General features: G+C 41.9%; 2 protein-coding genes across 4 annotated transcripts in view; both read left to right on the top strand.

Annotated features, from left to right (window-relative positions):
- Positions 1 to 7,481, top strand: part of LOC103181121 (dmX-like protein 1) — a 134,964-nt gene extending 127,483 nt beyond the window's left edge. For both annotated transcript variants that reach the window (XM_007897364.2, XM_042333817.1), the window contains one exon: positions 2,571 to 7,481. In XM_007897364.2, coding sequence (XP_007895555.1) covers positions 2,571 to 2,804 — 234 coding nt within the window. In that variant the 3' untranslated portion in view covers positions 2,805 to 7,481. The remainder of the gene's footprint in view (positions 1 to 2,570) is intronic.
- A 5,668-nt stretch (positions 7,482 to 13,149) lies between these two features.
- The window catches only part of tnfaip8 (TNF alpha induced protein 8), a 70,036-nt gene continuing 59,038 nt past the window's right edge, over positions 13,150 to 24,147 (top strand). Inside the window, 2 exon segments of one of the 2 annotated variants that reach the window (NM_001292333.1) lie at positions 13,150 to 13,189; positions 13,317 to 13,402. The gene's annotated coding sequence lies outside the window, so the exon portion shown is untranslated. 2 annotated transcript variants of the gene reach the window in all.

Raw genomic sequence — 24,147 nt, 5'->3', positions numbered from 1 at the left:
CTGATATAATAATAATCCTTGAATTTGATTTAGCGCTTTTCACGTCTTCTAGATGTCTCAAAGCGCTTCACAGAATATACTGTAAAGTGAATTGACTGCATTTTTGTGGGTGAAACGCGGCAGCCAATTGCGCAAAATAGTGTCCCACAAGCAGTCGTGGATTGAAGTGACCAATTTATTATTTTTTTCTTGAGGGATTATTATCAGGCATATGGAGTAAGGAAACTTGCCCAAGGTTTTGCCCTGAAAGACATGAAAGGCACTATATAAATGTATATTGTGTTGTACATTTACCCATTAAGCTTCTACCATGCTAGTCATCTGTCATTTATTCATCAATTTTTATTTTGGTTCCCCAAACTGCAAGCCCCTCATCTACCTTATTCCTTTTGAAACCATAAGAGTGCTTCACAGGTAATTAAGTCAAGTGCAGCAAATTGAACTCACAGACAGCTGTAATGACCAATTGCTAGTCAGAACACCCAGAGAAACACTTTTTTTGAATAGTGTCATAGAATTTTTGCCAGCCACGACTACACAAGTAGTTGGGACCTCAAGTTAAATGTCTCATCCGGTAGCTTGAACCCACAACCTTAGCACCCAGAGGCAAGAGAGTGATTTAATCTATATTTTTGCATTCCAGCATTCAGCTGAGCTACAAATTCAGCCAAGCTTTTACACCTTTATAAGCTTTCACTGAGTTAATAACAAAAAGTTTTTATATTGGCTTCATCATTTATGTGAACATTGTCCAATTCTGGGCTCTGCACGATACAGGTAAATAATGCTATATATACACACCAGCGAAAAAAAACCTAACCTATCCAGTCTATCCTGAGAACACAAATGAATTTTGGAACATTTACTAATTTTACTTCATCACATTTTCATTGTTTGCAAATCTGAGTACAAAGATTTACAAAGAATGTACAGCACAGAATCAGGCCACGTGGATCAACTAGGCTGTGCTGGTGTTTAATTTTCACAAGAGTCTTCACAATTCCTTCACTCCCTTCCATACTCCCTTCTTTTGATCTCGCCCTCATGTGAAGGTCCAGCTTTCTCTTGAATGTATCTACAATATCTGATTCAACCACCACTTCAGGGAGCAATATCCCAAATCTCACAATCCTCTGTGTGAAGTAATTCCTGCTAAATTCTCTTTTAGATCCCCCGATGACTATCTTATAGTTGTGTCCATCGTTTACAGACTCCCCAACTAGTGCAAACAGCCAATTTATGTTAACCTTCTCAAACCCGATTATAATTTTTAATATTTCTATTAGGTTCCCCTTTAAACATTTTCTCTCCAGCGAAAAAAGACCTAACCTATCCAGTCTATCCTGATAACAGTAACCTGCCAGCCCTGGTATCATCCTAGTAAACATATGCTGTACCCTTTCTATACTCTTTCTGTTGCTATTATATTATTTTTATCGTGCGGAGCCCAGAATTGGACAAAACTACAAATGTGGTTTAACCAAGGTTTTATATAAATTTACCTCACTTTTATATTCTATCCCTCTGGATATAACGCTCAAGACTCGTGTGTGTGTGTGTGTGTGTGTGTATATGTGTGTATATATATATATATAGCATTATTTACCTGTATAGCTGCTTTTAGAGATTTGTGGATCTGAATCCCCAGGTTGTTTTACTCCCCTACTCCTCTTAATTCTCTACTATCTTGACCAATGGTGCCTGACCTTCATGGTCAGGCAATAAAAGACATTCTCTTGATTGAATATTTATTGATTTATGCCATGAATTATGTTTACCATGCCGCTGCGCCCACCCCCAGTTTGGTTTTCTCACACATTGTTTTGCCCAATGGAAGTACTTATAAACGTTTGTTATCAGAGAAAATCTAAAATGTTTTTTTGTTCATGAAAAACTTCATGGAATAGTGGAATATGAAATGGTGCTCACAGACCCCATGTCAACCACTGAAGTATTACTGTGGAGTAGTGCTGTGCATAGGCCAGGCACTTTCCAACAGAAACATGGATGACTTGGAACAAGCCTCACTTCTGCACCTTCTTGTAAACTGAGACCAGTACTATCAGACAGAGGCAACTTGGCCCCATTTCGGAGACTGAAGGATACTGGTATTATTGGATCAATAACCCAAACTTTAAAAGCTCAAATCCCGCTAAGGCATTTCTGTAATTTAAGTTAAATTTGAGATTGAAAAGCTGCCCAATTCTTGTAAAAACTAATGTCCTACCCCACGCTGGCCTACACGTGACTCCATCCAATATACATGGTTGACTCTTAATGGCCCCTGAAGTGGCTTAGCAAACCATTCAGTTGTAAGGATTAAAGCAGTTTAAAAAGACAGCCCACCACTACCTTCTCAAGGCAATTGGGGATGGGCAAAAAATCCCATGATGAGTAGAGATCACATCCTATGATGAATACAAAAAAAGGTTGATTTATGGAACGAGATAAGAGGAAGAAAAATATTTAGAAAGTGGAGAAAGGAGCTATAATCTAATTTTTAAAATGAATATTTGTTGTATACCTTTGCTGCTTATTAGTTTATGCTGACTTGATGATATTACTTTTAGGTCTGGCATTTTTCCACTCAAAAAGTGCTTCACACATTTGCAAGCGAGCACTCTCGCCAGTCAATCTTCAGAAACATAGGAACAGGAGTCATGCAAATCGAGATTGGACCAAGCAATCATATGTTCTCTTGTGGAGCTGATGGGACAATGAAGATGAGAATCCTGCCAGATCGCTTCAGCACAGGGAGTGGAAAACTAGATATCTGGCAAAATGATGTTAAATTTATACTATGATATTGACATTATCAGCACAGTCCCTTATAGTTTATATTCAGTGGTATACCTGTATAAAATATTTTGTGTAACACATTGGTGTGTATCGAGCACTGGTGCCACATAAAGAGGATCCCTTTTGAGCTGAAGTGTTTTTTTTTCTTTATATTTTAATTCTTAATGCACTGATGCCTTAAGAAGATTGTCAGCTTATGAATTTTCAAGAATAATTAGAGCTAAGAAATGTTGAATCTAAATAAGTGTCAAAATATATGAAGTAATTTTATTGTACAAAGAAGGTAAAACATGTTGCTGCTAAAAGGCTTTTCTTTCTTGAGACAGGCTGATGGTATTTTTGAAGTGTCAAAATATGTACAGTGCTTTAAGAAGAAGAATCAAAAGGTATAAAATACAATTATCTTTTTTACGCTCGTCTTAGAGTTTGTATGATATTTGAAACTGTGACCGTTCCTTGTTGATTTGCCGTAGATAACCCCTGAAATACAAGCTATAAATATTTAGGTTCTGCTTCTATTTTTAACATGTGAGCTAGTGTTCTAAGAGTTTGGGCAGCAAGTCAGAATATTACAAATCTTGCACAGCATTTTACTATAAAGTTGAAGGTAAAAAATATACAAATTTGTTCTGCCATGAACCAGAGCTGTAATTCAGATTTAACCATTTTAAATCCACTAAAATTAAGAATGAACAATTCTTCCAACAAGTCTTTAACATTAAAATGATTAAAATCATGTTTTCGGTTTGTGCACCCAATAGTACAAGCAGGCAGTGCTGTAACTACAGTTAAGCAGAAAAGCAAGCACTTGTTTCCATACCTCAACCATCGGTGCTCTGAGTTGACTACTGGCTGCTACATCTCTCTGGTTTTCTCTCTCCCAGAGGGAAGTGCCTGGCTCCCTACTTCACATCTGAGGTTGGGAAACCAGTATTGTTGGAAACTGTGGGCACTACTCATGCACCTCCAATTTTATTTTCTCTCCTACATCATCAGAGTATTTCCCAACCAGAAAGACAGCAGTTAACTTGCACACAAGCTTCTACCAGTGCCACTCTAACAGTTCATTAATTAGTGTTCTCAAACTAGGATTAGAGTTATTAGCCATCTTTTTAAAAAAGAATAGTGTCCTTATTTTTCTATTTTTCTCCCCATTGATATATCTCTGCTCCTGTTTCCATCTTCATACTGAGTGCATATCCATGGGCACTTCCTGACACCCAGCCCAAAAGGCAATTACTGGCAGTGAGTGTTGGCAGTGAATGTTGGAAGTGGCACAGTGAAGCCTGACCTCTGCTCCTCAGCTGTCACATTTATGTACACTACCAGTAAATGATGCTGTAGATGGACCAGGAGCAGAAACCCTAGAAGATTTCCCTCTCCCTATCCCTGGCTGAGACAGCAAACTAAGCACAGAACGGGATTTTAGCTGTAGCTCTAACCATCACACCATCCCATCAGGGCTGTTCCTCACTGTCTGAATTTACTTTTCACCTTGCATTGAAGCATCTAGCCCATAATCAGCACCTTGATATTATATATTAGCCAAGATTGATAAGTTTCCATGGAAGGAATTACAAGCACAAAACTACATCCTTGCCATTCCAATGCATTTGGCAGTTCAACCACAAATTGGGGAAAACGTCTACTAAATTATGTATGTAAAATTCTTAAAAGAATGTGAATGTATTATTCATGAGACTTGGAAAACCTTTTGATCTATTCTATTTTGAATAATAGACCAGACAAATAAAAATGAAATTGAAGATTAATTCTGCATTGAAGAATGATCTTGGCACCCCTTGGATGGAAAGGGTTAAAGAAATTCAGAGTTGCTCACTGTAAATATTCAGAATTATACCAGTTTTCTGATTTTTTTTAAATGCAGTGCTTGATGGAAAATAAGCCACACTGGATTTAAAATTGTTGCTTGGCATTCTGAATGCTAAACAGTTCAAATAAAACCTTGTAATCTATACAACTGATATAATATAGTCATCGCCCCACAGGCAGATAGCATAAGTAAGTTATCACTTTTTTTTTGGTAAACGCTGAACCAAAATCCTCAACCTGAGCTTTACCTGTAGCTCATATGACATGTACAAGATAGTAAACTGCTTTTTTGGCTGTCTTGACCAGACAGTTGGACTGGTTGAACACTGATCTTGGGGACCATAAGTCTGTGGATGTGAACCTAGGTGGATCCATTCAGCCTTAATTTTCTCAAGCTCAATCAAATAAATACCATGTCTAAATTGGGGAGGGGGCAGAAGGAAAATGTGGTCTCTCTGGAGTTGACTAGTATCAGAGGGACACATCTAACTCAATCCTGGTAGGTCCACCTACCAGACATTGTCGATAGTTGGAGACAATGGAATGTAGAAATGTCCTCAGCCCTATGAGGTACAAAGGCAGGGTCCCAGCTGGACATGTTTGATCATAGTTGCCTGGCTTCACACTGGTGAACTGCATACTTACCAACCAAATATTCTTTTTGCTTTGCTCCACACCAGGACCAACAAGTCTGAAACCTGATCCCTTTCTGATATTTGTTAATTTGTCTGGAACATGCAGAAACCCATTACCTTGCTTAAAAGTATCCAAACCTGACTGAGAGCCATGTACATATTGCATCTTCACATAGGAATTTCCCTGTGTCTGTAATGAACCCTCTTCCTGAGAGACACATCCTGCTTACTTCATTCCATTAGGTGCAGGCTGGTGAGAGCCAAGGCTTGGGGACCCCCAATTGTGTGTTGGGGTACTGTTGGAGTTGAATCAACTAAAACCCAATAGTTTGGCCTGCTACTGTCCAGCTAGGACCACCCTATCCATTAGGGCTTTGCCTTGGAAGTTAACAGGAGCCATGTGGGAAGGATCCCTATTCCCAAGTTCTGCTGGTGAGGCTGGCTGGCTGGACTGCCATCAGCAGTGCTCGGAGGTCCTGCAGACCTGCAGGGCTGAGGAACTTTGACTTGATTCCAACATTCCATTACCAAGCATGTCACCTTGGAGCCCACTCAACTCCAAGGAGACCCCACTTACCTCACCCTACAAGAAACGTGGCTCAGATCAGGCAATGGGCATATCTTCGAAACATAGATGTAAACTTGTACAGTCTGTTGTGTGGAGCATTCATACATTTTGCCACTCTTTCATTGTGACAATTTTTGTGTTAGGTCCAGAAATATCACAACTCATGTTTTATCCCAACTGTCTTGTTCCTTGTTAAATTGAATATTATATCAGATAATTATTTGTTAAAAATCAAAAATAAATTTGGCTAATCAAAGGTATTTAGAAGGATATTGTGAAATCGTTGATAATTTTACCTTTTGCTGGTTAAACAGCAGCTATTTCCTCATCAAATTACAAATCCTGATTGAAGGTATACAGAAATACAAGTTGAATCTTGTATAGTACAGCCCAAAATACAGAAATAATTTTAAAAATACTTTAGAACAAAGCTTTGTAGATCCACTAAATTGATTGGTTTTGTCACGTACATGCAGAACTGAGAATGATTTAATGTAAAGAAGAAAATGTGCAAACATTTCCTATTTGTAATAAGTTCACTTATTGTGAATAGCAGCACATTGTTTTATGGGAGATAACCTGGGTATAGAAACAATAAAACATTTTATGTATTGCTAAACAAAGAGGACTGAAATTCGATGTTAGGTTTTGTAATGGATTCACTTTGTATGGATTAGTAGGACTAAGCATGAAGTCAGTGTAATTGTAACTTTAGTAATCATCATAATTTCATGTTGCATTATAAATTTTAATGACTATGCATAGCTATTTCTTGCTTTGCAGATACTTTTGTAAATGGTCATTACATGCAAGCATTAATAGTATTTTTAGTCTGCACATGAAGAAGGACTTATTGGTTTGTATTAGTTAATTTTTTTGTTTATATGCTCAGGATATTTTCCTTGATCTTTATGTCGCTAAAGATGTTTGCGTACAAACATTTATCGCTGAAAATTTAATTTTATCCTTCAGATAACCAAGAGTTTGTGTGTATTTAATAGTAGTGGGTTACCAGTGTAAGTGCTAACAATTGAAGAGTACTGAAGAAATAAATCTCGATCATTTTAATTGTGCAATAAAATATGCTAATATTTTATTATAGAAGAAAATAGATGAAACTTCACAAGAAACCTATTTTGTCCATTTTCCTACTTGCCTATATTATACTGTATACCATAGTAACCAACTACAAAGAAAATACTGCACAAACTGGTAATTAAGACTCCCACATGCTAGGAGTATTTGGACTTAACATCTTCGGCAAGTAAAATAACTTTTTTTTACTTGAAATAATAGAAGAGCCCGTGTATAATCCAAGTAACAAATTACTTGTGCTCATTTTGTGCTTATGTTGTGGTATTTTTCGGCTTCATTCACCAAGCGGATCTTTCAATCTGTAGAATTGGACTTCCCATTACATTGCACTTTGAAAGAACACTGCACTTAAGTGAGCAGATCCTCAGTAGCTGGCCTTTGTGAATTTTTTTTTAAATCATGTTAATCATGTTGTATTTAACGTGTATAATTGTTACAATAAAATGTCTATAGTAGAAAAGCAAAGTGTTTGGTACAATCTTTCTAATCGGGATATTATCTGAACATTCAATGTAAGACTTATATCTTTTGTAACTTGACATTAAAGAGCAGGAAACAAGATGGACTGAAACTGATGATCTTAGAAAAGGTCAAATCATTCATTATAACATCCTAACTGAATGACTACCAGTTATTTCTTCCATGATATCAAAAGAAAAAGTTGACTTGGATTTACCTTTCAGGACAAAACCTGAATTATGCCGTATTGTTACATGAATTATAAAATTCCAAATTCCAATCATGATCAGATAAAACAAAAATCTGTTGATGAATACCATAAATTTTGATGTCTTTGGTTTGTCCCTTTCTTCCCCATCCCATTACAAATATCACAGTATTTTTAATTACTTTGCACTTGTGATTTTAATGTATAAAGATTTAAACCTACAAATTCAATTAGCTGTCTCGACACCATAGATGAGCTGTATTGCCTCTCAAGCATACTCTACAAATCTGTTAGGACAAATCTGAAAGGTAGGACCTGAACCAGTCAAAGACAAAACCTTGAAGGTTGAGGTGGGAAGAGAGGCGGTGGAGAAGGATTGAGTGGTCCACAGTATCAAAGGCAGCGGAGCGGTTGAGGAGGGAGAAGGAGCCCTGGTCAGGATGTCACTTGTGACCTTGACCAGAGAAGTTTCACCAGCACGGAAACTCGATTGGAGGGGTTCATGGAGGGAGAGGGAGGAGAGGAAAGAGCAAAGCTGGGAGGCGACAGCTCTCTCAAGTACCTTAGAAAAGGGAGGTGGCAGATGGACCGTTAGCTGGATAGCTGTGATGGGTCAAGCGAAGGTTTCTTCAAAGTAGTGGCTGTTTTGAGGGGGGTAGGAAACAGTGCCAGATGACAGGGAGAAGTTGATGATGTCGGCGAGAAGTGGGGGAAGGAGGTGGAGCTGGGATTTAAGGAGAGGAGTGGGGATGGGTTCCAGGGAGCAGGTGGTGAGCTTCATGGAGGATATGGTGGTGATGACAGAGGAGGGGGTGACAGGTTCAAAGCAGTGGAAAGAGGGATGTGTAGTGCTTGGAGTGTGGGGGAGTGATAGGGAGGGGGTGGAAGTTGGGGGGGCGCAGTGGCAGCTGAGCGGATTTCCTCGATTTTGGAGTCGAAGTCCAGCACTTCCTCGCAGTGAGAGAGGAGGAAAGAATCTGCGAGGTGTGGCAGGGAGGGCGGAAGAGCTGGTTGGTGGTGGAGAACAGGAGCCTGCGGTTACCCTTCGCCTCCAGGATTAACCTGGGATAGAAGGACGATTTGGCCGAGGCAAGAGCGGAGCGGTAGGTTTTGATGAGGTCCAGCCAGATGTACTGGTGGACCGTTAGGCCAGATTTGAGCCAAGTGTGTTCAGCAGCCCACACCTGGCCCTTGAGCGAGCAGAGGTGACTGGTGAACCAGGGTGAGGATCGGGAATAGGAGGCAGTTCGGGAGGTGAGGGGGACAAGGGCATCGAGTATGGTGGAAAGGGTGCTGTGGAGGAGAGTAAACACAGAGGATGGGTTGGTGCGGGAGGTGGGCCAGAGGGGGAGGAGTTCAGAGGACTCCAGGCAGCGGAGAGGGATTGCGGGAGATCTTCCTTGAGCGGTAGAAGATGGTGGTAGGTTTGGAGGCAGTGGAGAGACAGATATGGGAGTTGAGGGAAATGAAATGGTGATCAGAAATGGTCTTGTCAGTGATGGTGACATCCGAAACGCTTAGGCTCTGGGTGATCACCAGGTCGAGCGGGTGGCCATGTATGTGGGTAGCAGAGTGGATGTGGAGGGAGAGGCTGGAAGAGGAGAGGAGAGAGGAGAAGTCTGAGGAGGTGGAGCAAAGGGGGATGAAGTGGAGGTTGATGTCGCCTAGGATGATGAGGCGGTTAGAGCAGAGGCACAGGGAAGCTAGAAGGGTGGAAATGTCAGAGATGAAGGTGGGGGAGGATTTTGGGGGTGGTAAATTAGAAGAATGCCAAAGAAACCAGAAACTAGTGTCTCCTTTATGCACACTGCTCCACCTCACGTCTCCTTGATATTACGATGTGGACATTCTAATTCTTTTGTTATGTATGTTGATAATTTCATTTGAGAAGATGTCTTGATATGTCAGGGCATTGTAAGTTGTTGTGCATGCACATTTCTAAACTTGTTCGCAATCTTGCATTTTCTGTTTGCGAGTTGGTTTTCTGATGATTAGGGAAGCTTTTTGGAGGCCAGCAATGTGAAAATTGCATTTGATTGCCTGTAGAACAGGCTAACCATTGAGTCTACCTGCAGGCAGGAAATGTGGCTGTGGACACGAGTAGGAGGTAGACTATACCCTTTATCGCCTCAAAAACTTTTGAAATGTTAAGCTGCTGCATTGCAAAAGCAACACTACTTCTTTTTTCTTGCTCGTCCCTCGCACCCTCCGCCCCACCATCGGAGATCGTGCTTTCAGCCGCTACACCCCCAAACTCTGGAACACTCTCCCTCAATCCCTCCGCCTTATGACCTCTCTCTCCTCATTCAAGTCCCACCTGAAAACTTTCCTGTTCGACCGTGCTTAGGGCCCCCTCACCCCCACTCGGAGTCAGGCTCCGCCGTGTTAAGCACAATGAGATGCTATCCTGTGTGGGGGAGGGTGCTATAGGAGTGCAAGTTGTTATTATTTTTATCAATGAGTGGGTCAATTTAGGCCAGTAGTATCAAGACTACTTCATCACCGTGTACAGAAGCAGGTGAGAACCCTTGAGTCACTCAGCTCATTGGTGACCATGTTTTTGCTACTTCTCTGCCTTCAACAGCAAAGTGACATTTATAAAGGAGGCTGAACCACCACCACCTCCAGACTTGGGAGTGAAAGATCCCTTCAAATCCCCTCCCCACTCAACACTCCCTGTCAAGGAAGTCAATATACCATGTGTTGACATGGACAATTACTGTTGACTTCAGGTGTACTATATGTGTCAAATGCGCAGTTTAATTATTCCAGCAGGGGGCTATGCTGTGAAAACTTTTTAACAGATATATGTGGATTCCTGTGAGGATGAGTTAAAATAATAACTCAATGACGAGACTGACACCCAGGGTAAAGAAGTTGAGGTAAGTGGAGCAAATCAATGATGAACTTATGATGGGTGAAACAATCGAAATAGAGAAAATGTATTTTATTGCACCTTATCCAGAATTTTTTTTACAGTAATTATGTGTAGTGAATTTTACAGGTAAACACAGCGAATTTGTACATAGCCACGAGGTAAATAAGCCACGAGGTAAATGATCAATTTATCTGGAGAATTGGTACCAGGACACCCAGAGAAATTCACTTCTCTTTTCTAGTAGTGGGGAAAAAATAAATTCTCTTACTTCTGCTCTTTTTGGCTTCTGGAATGCTTTCCGTAACACAATGTCCAGCCGATTGACACAACCTCCTCACAGCCAGAGCAGCGCTGTATGTCCATAATGTCTTTCAGAATGTGTTCTTGGTTCCCACGTAAGTTACCTGGCAGCAGGATCGCTTGCATTTGTTGCTGGCAATCAGGTGTGAAGGAAATGTTTGGAGTTGTGCTGTGATCCCAACTGTTCTCTGTGTCTACGGTCACCTCCTATTTCTTCCCATCTTGGTGTTAAACTACACCATTGTCAAGTGTTCTGAGATGCCACCCAGCAAGAAGGGCGTTATATAAATGCAAGTTGTTTCTGGAAGATGTTGTGGTCTCCTCTGATTGTCTTAAGATTTTTTTTACAGATTTTTATTGCCTTTATTTGCATTTTTGGATTAAAACTTGTTTTAGGAGTAAACAAAGGGTTCATACTCAGGGCAGATTAGCAAGTGGAATATATTATTTTCCGCTGGTGCTTCAAATGATACTGTTGTTTGACAGGTGTGATTAGGGTGTAACGTATTACCAGCCGCCTTTCTGAGTTCAGATGACTTGTTGCTGTGTTGATGAGGTTTAGCAGCAGTTTGAGTTGCTGGAAGAGTCAACTCGAAAATTAGCTGTAAGTAAATTCTGCCAATGGAGTTTTGAAATCTTTAAATTAAGATTTAAAAAAAAACGTCTGTAGTGCTAGATGCTTTATAGCACTCGTTTTTGCTACTGAATCGCCTACTGATTTCAACACCCTCTATATATTTATAAACATCTTTAGGGTATTGCCTTCTTTCGGTTGTTAGCACTCTCGCCTTAGAGTCAAAAGGTTGTGGGTTCAAGATTGTCTCTATATGTTTGTATGTATGTCTCTCTCTCTGTCTGTCTTCGTCTCTCCTGTTACTGGTTTGAAACATTGAATTCATGGTCTCGGTCAGGGTGGTCCAACCTTTTGGTTGCTGAAGGCTGGATGCCAGATTTGAGAAACGTTCCCGGGCCACATAAGTAACATTTTTGTGTTTCCTATCCAGAAACAACCCGTAAGACTCACATAGACATCCTGTTTTAAATTGTGTAACTGTATGAAATCCCTGTCTCTGTGTGAATATTTTCTCTCACTCTCTGTGTCAATGTATAGTTCTCTCTCTGTCTGCGCGTACGTCTCTCTCTCTCTGTCTGTCTACGTCTCTTCTGTCACTGGTTTGAAAACAATTGACAGGTTCTAGTGCCTCTCGGTGATCTCCCCAGCACCACCATTCATAAAATACAATTAATTAAAAACTCCACCGCCTATATACTCACCTGTACTAAACTCTGCACCCCCATTACCCCAGTCCTTGCCAGGCCCCACTGGCTCTCTATTGGAAAATGGATTTCAAGATCATCACACTCAAGTACAAATCACTTTATGCCCTGGCACCTCCCTACTCTCTGACCTGCTCACACCTCCGCTCCTCTATTTGCACCCTTCACTCAACTGGCTCCGGCCTCCTGTGTATCCCTCATACTCTCTGCTCCACCATCAGCGGCCGTGCTTTCAGCCACTGCGCCCTTAGATTTGGTAACTCTGGAGTCCTGTAGCTCAGTGGATAGAGGACTCACTTTGGAAGCGAGAGACCTGAGTTCAATTCCAGGCAGGGCGAAACCTTGGGCAAGTTTCCTTACTCCACACAGAGCCTAATAATAATCCCTCCAAAACAAAGCAATAATAAATTGGTCATTTTCAATCTACGACTGTTTATGGGACACTACTGTGCGCAATTGGCTGCCGCGTTCGCCCACAAATATAGTCAATTCACTTTAGAGTGTGTTCTGTGAAGCGCTTTGGGACGTCCTCCCGACGTGAAAAGCACTATATCAAATGCAAGGATTAGTATTATTATTACTATTAACTCTCTGCCTCAACAATCCCTCCACTTGCCTCCTCCTTGTCTATCATCAGGTCACACCTGAAGACCTTCCTCTTCCGCCATGCCTACGGGCCACCTCCCCTCTTCCCCCCTCCCCCTGGCTCAGCTACGAGCTCTACCACTCTTCAGCGCTCTGAGGCGCTAACCTGTGTGACGGCCGCTCCACAAAAGCAAGTCGTCCTGCTTGAACCAAGCACTCAGTTCGCTCAATTTCGAGCGAAACATCGCTTAAATCCCGATTCCGTGTCTCCAGTCAGCGCGCTCGCTCTCGGGTGGCTGCGTGAGCTGAATAAGTAATACAAGCGCTCAAGTTTGTGGTCTGAGATGGTTCAAGTGAAAGAAATTTCGCAAATCGGGGCGAAACCTTCAAACCCCATCCTCTGATTTGCCGGCCATCGGCCCGCCTGAGAAACCGCATTGGGCATTCCCTAAATCTCTTTTCAAACCAAACTCCTGCTGACTGGTTGCTTGTGTGTCTCTCAGTTCCCAGCACTGAGTTTCCGCTGTCAAAACTTTACAGAGTGACGAGAGGTGTGTGTGTGTGTTGGTGTATGTGTGTGTGTGTGTGTGTTTTGGGGGGTGTTGGTTTCTCCCTTTTTTTTTCTGAAGTTGCTTTGTGTTTGCAGTGGATGTTTGACTTGCAATGGTTTGTTGTTAGGGGAGAACTTTGGTCCAGATCTGAAGAAAGAGACAAGGAAAGAGAGAGAGAGAGAGAGAGAGAGAGCTGCAGACAGCGACCACAGTGTAAGTTCTTTACTGTTTGACTTGTCCTCAGACCCCAGTCTGACATTGCAGCCAAACTCAACCCCACTTACTAACTTACTTACTTACTCATTGCACGATCCGTCTCAGCAATTCTTTCCCCCTCTCACACCAGTGCAGCAATCCGGCAATACAACTCCCCCCACCCCCCCCCCGGCATGGCCCCCCCCCCCCCCGGCATGCCCCCCCCCCCCCCCGGCATGCCCCCCCCCCCCCGGCATGCCCCCCCCCCCCCCCGGCATGCCCCCCCCCCCCGGCATGCCCCCCCCCCCCCCCCCGGCATGCCCCCCCCCCCCCCCCCCCCCGGCATGGCCCCCCCCCCCCCCCCCGGCATGGCTCCCCCCCCCCCCCCCCCCCCCCGGCATGCCCCCCCCCCCCGGCATGGCTCGCTTTGCAGTTATATAATACGTTTAGGTGAAGTGCAAGAAGTTGCTTTGCTTATGGTCACTCTCTCACTCACTCACTCTCTCACTCACTCACAGTTTCCTTCTCATGTTTTTTCTATTTCATGCAAATAGATAATGTAAATGGCAGACGGGGTTATCATGTAAATTGATAATGTAAATTGCAGCCCTGGGGACGGGGGGGGGGGCTGGGGGGCTGGGGGGGCTGAGGGGTTGGGGGGGCTGGAGGCTGGGGGGGGCTGGGGAGGGGGGGCTGGGGGCTAGAGGCTGGGGGCTAGAGGCTGGGGGCTGAGGACGGGGCTGGGGGAGGCTGGGGGCTGGGGCTGGGGGGCTGGGGGGCGGGGGAGGGCTGGGGGGCTAGAGGCTGGGGGGCTAGAGGCTGGGGAGCTAGAGACTGGAGGGCTGGGGGGGCTGGGGGGCTAGAGGCTGGGGGCTGGGGGGGCTGGGGGGCTAGAGGCTGGGGGGCTAGAGACTGGGGGGCTAGAGGCTGGAGGGCTGGGGGGGCTGGGGGCTAGAGGCTGGGGGGGCTGGGGGGGGCTGGGGGGCTAGAGGCTGGGGGGCTGGAGGCTGGGGGGGCTGGGGGGCTAGAGGCTGGGGGGCTGGGAGGCTAGAGGCTGGGGGGGCTGGGGGGCGGACTGGGGGCTAGAGGCTGGGGGATGCTGGGAGGCTGAGGGCTGGGGGGCTAGAGGCTGGGGGGCTGGAGGCTGGGGGGGCTGGGGGGCTAGAGGCTGGGGGCTAGAGGCTGGGGGCTGGGAGGCTAGAGGCTGGGGGGGCTGGGGGGCGGACTGGGGGGCTAGAGGCTGAGAGCTGGGGGGCTGCTCTGGATATGTGCTGATCTGTGTGGCTGCTGTTGAGGTGACAGATGTTGAGGGTGTGTGGGGTGGGGGTGGTGGGTAGTGGGGGGTACCTGGCTGAGGTGTGCCCTCCTTTAACACTTTGCGGGCGCTGGGTATGTACTGTAAGCCAACACCTCAGAGCACCTTCATTTCACGCACACACACACACGATGGGCACCAAACAGATCTTGGAGATGCCTTTCTGGTTTCTTTCGAATTTTCTTTTTCGATTTGCTTTTCTGGAGGTAATAATCCTTTTTTTTAAAAAGAACATTGGGTCCCTCAGTCCACAACTGTTTGTGGGACACTGTCGTGCGCAATGGGCTACCACATTTAGCCCGTAAAATAAACAGTCAATCCACTTTACAATATTTTGTGTCAAACACTTTGAGTTGTCTCAACGAGGTGATAAGCTGCTATATCAAATGCAAGAATTATTATTATTAAGTCCGCAATTAATTTTAAAAGGTTTGCATTCAAGATCAAGCGAGGTTTGGAGCTGAATCCAATGTGGTATTTGCAGACTGGGTTTGTTCCTGGTTTCGTTATTTACACTATCAGATTCTCTGGGGTACTTTGCCTGTGGGGTAGTGGGAATCAGACGGAGAGTACATTTGGAGCCCCAGCAACATTTTGATTAATGTAAAACCAGTTGAATGTTCACTAATATCAGTTTATATATAAGGGGGTTAGCACATAATAGATCATTTTGACATTAAGTGAAGCTGAATCCTGAAGATCAACAATTAAACCCATTCCTTTGAGATTTTTAAAAAATTCCAATCCTCTGCTCGGTGTGAATATTTCATACTGCAGTCTGGCAAGGCAAGTAAGTACTAGCAGCTTTCCAATACCTCACCCAGTTTTGCCCACAAAATACACTCAATCTACTTTACAATTTATCCTGTGATGTGCTTTGAGACGTCTCAACAATGTGACAAGGCACTATATCAAATGCAAGGATTATTATTAAGTGGCGATCAATGTTTGAGCCTTGACAATAAGCATCAGCAGACTACTGGAGTGAATTTTTTCCTGGTTCTTGATTTAATCTGTTTAGAGCAACCAGAATTGGGCCAGTTATTGAATTGAGTCTTAACTTTCTTCACAAAAAATTAGTTTTCTGTAGCTCTTAAAAGGAACTTAATCAAAACCAGTTTCAAAACTGATTTTTATATATATTTATTTTTAACAATTCACTAAAATCTAAAATCTCTAAAATACTAGTTATCTGCCCCCGTACATTTCCTTATGGGAGGAGGCATTACAGTCAAGGCTAATATTTGCACTGCTTTTATGTCCAAAGACATCTACTGCCTTGCAGGGGAGGAGTCACATGATATTGATCATGACTAGGAGTCCTCTGCAATTTTCTGTCTCCCCCACTCCCGCCACTAAACTGAGCCACTCAGCCCAAATCTAGTGCCCCCACTGCTATCCTGCTGAGATCAACTAACTCAGCACAGACCAGGAATTGAATGTGAAATCTTCCTGATTTGTGTATCTCTTACCACACCACATGGTACATTTAACCCACTGAGCTATTGGACAAAGGCTTATTTACTTATTGGTTAATTAAATTTTCAGTATCATTTGTTTAAATTGTTTTAGTTTAGTTTAAATAACATTGCAATATTTTATCCCTTTGACAATCGTATGCATGGCTCATAAGGAAATGATTTATTTCATTAATAATATTAACATACTTAATTTTCTGCTGGATTCAACATGTGCATTTAATTTACTGTATACATTAAATACTGGTAGACCAAACATAACCTTTCAGCATAGGTCAAGCACTTACAAAGGAGCTAAAGCTGGTGACCAGTCAAATCTTTCAGATACACTTTTCCTTGCTTATTCTCATCTGTGAGTATTGTAAATTTCTTTGGCCAGATGTGACCTCCTTTTAGTGTGATGGCACCATGTTCTAAACTCTGTATTCAAAAAGTCTTCATCTCCTTCAAAACTCTGCAGTCCTTAATCCTACCAACATCAGGTAGGATTACAACAACTTGCATTTATGTAGTATCCCATCTTACTGTTCTCTGGAACTCTCACAAAATCCCTTTGTCTTGTGTCTTCACTCTCTGGCTTCAAAACCCTCTTAAAGACATTGATTTGCCGATATCTTTGATCAGTATCCCAAATAGCCCCTCTTTCCTTGCTCAATGATTTCCCCAGAATCTTTGCAAAGCCCTTTGAGGTGTACATCCTGCATGAAAGGAACTCCCTGTCTTCCAGTGGATCGATTTCAAAGTCCTCACCCTCACCAATAAATACCTTCATGTCCTAGCACCTATATATATATATTATTACTATATATATGTGATCTCCTATCCCATTCTACTCCCTACCCCCCTCCCCCCCCCCACACACCGTAGCTTATTCAGGCCCGCTGTCCATCCCCTGCCATCTTCATGGCACCATTGATGACTAAGCCTTCAGCAACTATGCTCCTAACCTCTTAAACTCTCTCCCTGAACCCCTCCGTCTCATCCAGAGTGTGCAGCGCTCTGGGGCACTATCCTGCGGGAAAGACCCTATATAAATGCAAGTTATTGCTGTCCCCACTCTTATCCGTCTTTAAAAACCTTCCTCTTCAACTACGCCTACAGTTCACCTCCCCCACTTCTCTTGCTCAGCATTCAGCTCCACCACTGTAAGGGACTCTTGAGACATTATGCTCCATGAAGGGTACTATATAAATGCAAGTTGTTTTTGCTGTTGCTGTTGTAAGTGCAAATTGTTGTTATTGCTTTGATGATCTCTTTACGTTTTATTGTTACTTTCTGAAGAGCTGGCAACCAAAACGTGATTGTAGATTGTGTTTATCAGCAGGAATTATCTGATTGGCCACAAACTAAATCTGAGTCGTTTATACAAAAAAATAATATTTGAAAAGTAAACATACAATTTTGAAGTTTTGAATGAGGCTTCCAATTGGCTCAGCTAAAGTTCTTGGGAAGATGTAAAATAATGTTTCTCCACAGGGAGCCCTTTTGAATTGTAAGTGAATGTCTAAAAGATCTGATTTTTGTTTCTTTCATATAATAATAATCCTTACATTTGATATCCCTTATCAAAGCGCTTCACAGAATATATTGTAAAGTGAATTGACTTTATTACTATTAATTTATTTATTATTATTACTTTATTATTACATGATATCTCATGAGTGTTGATTTTCTTTAGTGGATTTGCTTATTACAATAAATGAAGCTCTTCCAAAGAGCCAAAGACTTTCCAAAGACTGGAGTAAAATGTCAATGACTCTTTTTAAATAGTCCCTGAGCAGAAAAGTAGTCTTTGAGGTTTCTTGTAACTATTGTTTAGAGAAATAGAACAGTTACTGAGGGGAAGAGTTCATACACACCAATTTCTCTTGCTTTCTTGATTCCATTGATAAAATTGGCCATTCGGAAGGTACACTGCAATATGTACTCCTCTTGATTTTATAGTGATTTTACATACCAACATAAAATGTTATAGTTTGCATTTGGATACAAACTAAGTTTATCTACCCAACACTTTGTATCTATACAATCGCATATGCAATATTTGGTTGCATAACTCTGAATTTACGCTTTCACAGGGTGTTTTATCCAGGGTGGGGAGGGAAGAGAAGGGCAGGTTAGATGCAAACTTAATGATGGACACTCACTGCTGGAAATGATTGATCTTTTATTTAGGTTCCTACTCTCCTTGGTGGGAATTTTTCAACAAATAGAAGTTGTGGACAGCATGCAGACTGTAAGATTATTGTGGCTGGGTCTGCAGTACCTCACCAGTCTATAATCTAATAAATTGTTGGTTGCTGATGGAGATCCCTTGCTTTCTCTCTGAATGATAACACTGAAACTGTGCAGGTGTATGAAAAATAAACATTGAGCAGAGCAAACCAGCACGGCAATTCATCACCACCCCTGTGTCACAGCAATTAAAACCAGCAGAACCAAATTTAATTTCCTTGCAGTTTAGTCTGTCCCCAGAGGAGAACTGCACGGTGAGTTTCATGTTTTTAGTAATTTGCTTTTTATGAAAAAATCCAATCTCACTCTAATCGTACAGCGTAGAATAATGTTTTTCTTTCAAGAACTGAATGTTTGATCCTTAGGAAACCTTGTTATGTTCATTTCTGGCAATTTAAATGTGTTCCTGAAACGAGACTTCTCTTATGTTCTCTGTCCATTGTTTGAAACTATAAACAGTCTGCTGGTTACAACAACCCATCGATACAGTGCTATCCTTTGTGATGCTCAACTTCCAAATACAAAATTAGTATCTTTTATCAGTGGGTTATGTTGATCTCTAGATCTATAAAATGTTTTTACTGTTTGAACACATGGAAGACTGTAAACCATTCAAATGTTTGAGAGATCTTAGAAAAGCAGTAAGGTGATTCTATGATTTAGAGCTCTAAGTTGTGAGGGGAGACTTGCAGAAATCAAATTGTTTTTGTCAGAAATGTACAGGAAACGCATACCACGTTTTCAAAATGCTAAGGTTATTGAATAATGCAGAAGGTTATTTTAACTTGAATTGTGAGCACAGAGCAAGAGGATGTGGGCCTAGAATTACGAAACTATTTCAAATGAGAAAAAATCCACAAGCCTCCGCCCCCTCACACACCCTCGCCCACACCCCCTTCCCCCATAGACACACTTAGTGGTATAGAAAGTTAGAATAGATTCCCAGCAAAAGCAGTTAGTACAGTAGAATGGCATTATAGGATCCCTCTTATAATGCTGGTTGGCTTATTGGACAATTGCCCTGTGAACCCGTGTTGTCTTGAGTGTGTGGGATAGCCAGCTTCATATTCACTGACTGGCTTCCTGCACACTACAAATTGGCCAAGTCCAGGGTCACTGGGGCATCACAGATGACACTTCCTGCGTGCCACATGCAGCACACAGGAAGTGACACCGACGGTGATCTGATAACCTGGAAGTTGGGCATTTAGTAATGGCAAAGTCAGACAGTGAACAGGGCATACGCAGTGACATCCACACTCATGTGATCAGTCACAATGGAGAAGCACTGACCATCGATCACACACCGTTACAAAGCTCATTGGGATTCTATGGACCCCGAACTACTGCGTTATAATGGAGATTCTACTGTATTCTTTTAAGAAGGATCATAATAATAATAATAATAATCCTTCCATTTGATGTAGCACCTTATCATGTCTTCTAGACGTCTCAAAGCGCCTCACAGAATATACTGTAAAGGTTAGGAATGGGAATAAAAGTTATGAGAGTTAGTTCAGGTCACTGTGATCGAGGGCTGTGTGGAACATCCTGCTCCCTGAGCAGCTGAGATCATGGACATGTCATGACATGGGAGGCGATGTATTTATCAGTGCTGCGTGCTGTACCTGTAGGTGAGATAACAATTCTGGAATTTTCACTTGAGTATTTTGTTGAGAGTTTGTGTGGGAGAGTCAGAAGATGGAATGTGGTGATCAGAGAAAAAAAACAAGACTGGTGGCCCGAGTGGCTTTTTCTCATTCCAAATTTTACCATTTTAGGAATCTTAGGAATTTAAAGCACTTTAAGATGACCTCCCAGTGTAAAAGGCACAATATAAATATGTATTGTTATCTTATCATTTATGATCATCGAGACTCGAGACGATGCACTCTGATTACTTAAATCCAGTTGAGTATGAGGTGCGTGTTGGCAAGAGTCAAGGCTTGAAGACCAGAGAATGGTGTGTTGCAGTACTGCTGGAGTTTGACTAATTAAACCCACATAACTTGCCATCCATCTGTCACTCACTGGCTGTGATCAGCTAACTCAAAGACAGGTCCTTAATGGTCTGAATGTATGCATATCCCCTGTCTCATCTCTGTGTAATTCCCTGGCCCATCATTAATGTATGAATCATGAGTATTTGATAAGATTGTTCCTGAAGTTTATGCGTTCCAAGCAGAATTTTAGTTTTTAATAATTTAGGAGTTGTGTACAATTATGTGTGTCGCTCAGTACTACAGCATTGTAGTGCATTCTGCCACCGAACCATTGGAGGATAGCTCTAAACTACAGTTCTGACTACATTTTTTGCTCAGAAAACATTAAGTTAAGAGTCGAGGGAATATATCAGTTCCCGCTCGAGGAATGACAGTCAGCCATTACTCCTCCACATTTGTTTTGATGAGCTGATGATATGATACAAGCAGCTTTGATGGTGTCTGTAGTCCAGGGATTAAGCAGTGGCAATGTTCTTATTAAGATAAATACATTATACATTCATCCTGAATGAGCTTGTAATAAAAAGATTATAATTTTGTATAGAGACAGAGCTTGTTAATGACTATCAGAGCTGCTTTTTTTTGAAGCTATGTCATGTGCATCTGAATGAGATCTTTGTCTCTGCAGACAATGGAGGCTTCAGTCTTTAATTGCGAAACAGATACAGAGAAGGACTCTAGCGAAGGTGCTACGTGACTTCTGTTGCTCTTGGCCAGTTATGTGCTTGATCATGACATGACCACGTGCCAGGGTTTCTTCCCTCATCATGCTTTTTGAATCAAGTTGGGAATCTTTATTTGATTCAGTGTGTCGAAGTGCTTTCTTTTGCTTCATCCATTGGAAACATTTTGCTTTTGAAAGCTGGGTTGCTGGTAGCAGACATGTATGGGCTTTATACCACACAGAGGCTGAGAAATGAAACCATAAGACCTCTCTAAACTCATCGTGTCTATTGTTGTGGTTTTGTACAATGCAGTGCATGGCACAATTAATCCTGCATATGTGGGACAGTAGTTTGCAACGCTAGACGCATGCTCAAAGCAACATTTTCTGTGAAGATCTTGTTATCTACTGTTATCCAATTTTGCAGTTGGATCCTAATAGCACAAATGAGGAGTTGGGAAATTGAGGACATGGGTTGGGACCAGATCTGAATGTACTCACTTTGTCTTCTCATGTACTCTGGATGTGGGTTGCGTTAGTTAATAATAAGGATAGATCTTAAACTTCGGCAGTGTGATTTCATGCTACCCTTCTTTGTAGTGGCTGAAACATCAAAGATCCTGAACATTGCCGTGTTTGAGTTATCATTGTGTGGCTATTTGGAGCTCAGACATCGGGAGGACATGCCAGTGCCTTAGGACGTCCTCCCAACGTGAAAAGTATGAAACAAATGTAATTTGTCGTTGATATTTGCCAAGTGTTTCGTTTTTCATTTAGAGCAATTGTTAGTTTTCATCAATCATGGTTATTTTGGGTATTCTGAAGTCCTGTAGCTCAGTGGTTAGAGCACTCGCCTGGCAAGTGAGAGGACCTGGATTCGATTCCTGGGCAGGATGAAACGGGTAAGTTTCCTTATTCCATATGCCTGTTTACATAGTAGTAAGAAGGAACCTGATTGTTAGTCGATTGACAGATCGCTTTTCCGGAGGTAATAATCCTTCAAAAAAAGTAATTTAGTCACTCAATGCTTGTGTGACACTTCGCCCACAAAGCATTCACTTTACAATTGACTGTATATTTGTGGATGAAATGCGGCAGCCAGTTACCCACTGCAGTGTCCCACAAACAGTCCTGGATTGAAGTGACCAAATTATTATTGTTTTTTTGAGGGATTATTACCAGGTGTGTGGAATAAGGAAACTTGCCCAAGGTTTCGCCCTACCGGGAATCAAACCCAGGTATCTCACTTGTGAGGCAAATGCTCTAACCACTGAGCTACAGGACACCACGTAGCTTTGTCCACATCTGGGAAGTAGGACCCGATGGAACTAGATTTAAATGTCCTGAACCACAGAATAACATCACTCACATGTAACATTATAAACTGGCAATCTGTTTCTATTCTGTCACCTCGGTGTTCTGTTGCATTTAAATTGTTGACATTTCTGAATGGGGTTTCAGTCAAATAAGGCCCAAGGCAAGCATGTAACCACTGTCGGCACTTGTTCATTCAAGATCAAATGATCTGCAGGGATATTGTGCAGATCGCTAGCAGATTAAATCAAAATGTATCATCAATATTTCATTTAACTGAAGAGCTTTATTGCAAAATTGGACTTGTGTGTGTTACACATGGTGATATATTTCTCTGCTCCAAGTGGTTTTACTTCAGATAATGATTTCATCTTTAAATCTATACTTTTTTAATGAACCGGTCGATGAGACTTTATTTCTGCTCCCAAATATTCTTTAAAACTATTCAAGGAGGATAAATCCTGACTTTTAAAGATACCCAGGTGAAATTCAGAAAATGGGTCCAGGATGCCATAAGACCATAAGAATTGGTAGACAAAAGAAGACTAAGGTCCATCCAGTTCGCCTTCCACCATCCTGGTAGTCGCAATCACATGTAATGTCCTAAACTATATACTGTATCCCAAGATACTATTTCCTGAAAGAAATCTATCCAATTTGTCCTGTTTAACTGACAGCCTATCTAACACGTTTTGTGCGTGTTCTAGCATGCTGGAGATTTGCAGATTGAATTAAAATTTTAGAGAGGAGTCAAAATGCAAAGAGGAGACAGTGTGGTCTGTGGTCAGAGTTGCTGAATTTTTGTTCTTCTCTCTGCACAGTTTCCAAACAACAGTGTAACACATATCTTCTGACTGGATGAGTTTAAAAAAAGTAATATCTCTACTGCGTGTTTGAGCCTGTCAGCCAGAACTGCCTCCACCTATTTGAAATTATTACATCAATAAGTTCATTAGAAATCTTATTTAAAATAAGCTTACTACCTCTTTTTTCCCCACACTCTGGTCTGTTGTGCAGTGATTTTTAACTGGATTCCCCGAGGACACTTCATGACATTTAAACCCAAATATTAACTTTACTTAAAATATATCTTTTGGTTCAGTTTTTGTTTACAACACACATGGTTTTTAATACTTTGTGGTTCTTTGTACTTATAATGACAGCATGTGGAAATCATGATTACAGTTATTCATTCTATTTATATATTTATATTTAATCTTCCGACAGTTGTTCCATTTTTAAACATAAGATGACACATATTAATATCAAGGAGTTGCTCTTTTAACATAACTGCTGGAGGTCAGAGTTACGAGTGTATGTAGTAATAATCCTTTCATTTGATACACAATGTTAAAATATCTCAAAGTGCTTCACGGTAATTACTGTCGAGTGTAGTGACTGTGTATTCGTAACCAATGTGTGCACAGAAATTTCCCATAAACAGACAGTGGAGGGTTGTTGGCCAGGACACCAGGAGAAACTTCCTTCTCTCTTTGAATAGAGCCGTGGGTTCTTTAACAATCCGATTGAACAGGCAGATAGTTGAGATCTAAATGTAACACCTCATCAGAAGGACAGCACCTCAGACAATGCAGTGCACCCCCAGCATTGGAAATATCCAAATATTTAATTTAGGATGAGAGTAACATATTGACTCGCCTGTTTGAATAATCTGATATAAAATGTAAGGATTATCATTAGTTCACTATATACCTTTCACCAATGTTGATTTTCTTATATCAGTGATTTGTTAG

This window comes from Callorhinchus milii, unplaced genomic scaffold (genome assembly GCF_018977255.1).
Source record: "Callorhinchus milii isolate IMCB2004 unplaced genomic scaffold, IMCB_Cmil_1.0 Scaffold1, whole genome shotgun sequence".
Taxonomy (NCBI): domain Eukaryota; kingdom Metazoa; phylum Chordata; class Chondrichthyes; order Chimaeriformes; family Callorhinchidae; genus Callorhinchus; species Callorhinchus milii.
Note: the sequence above shows the minus strand (reverse complement) of the source record. Positions and strands in the feature narration are given on the sequence as shown.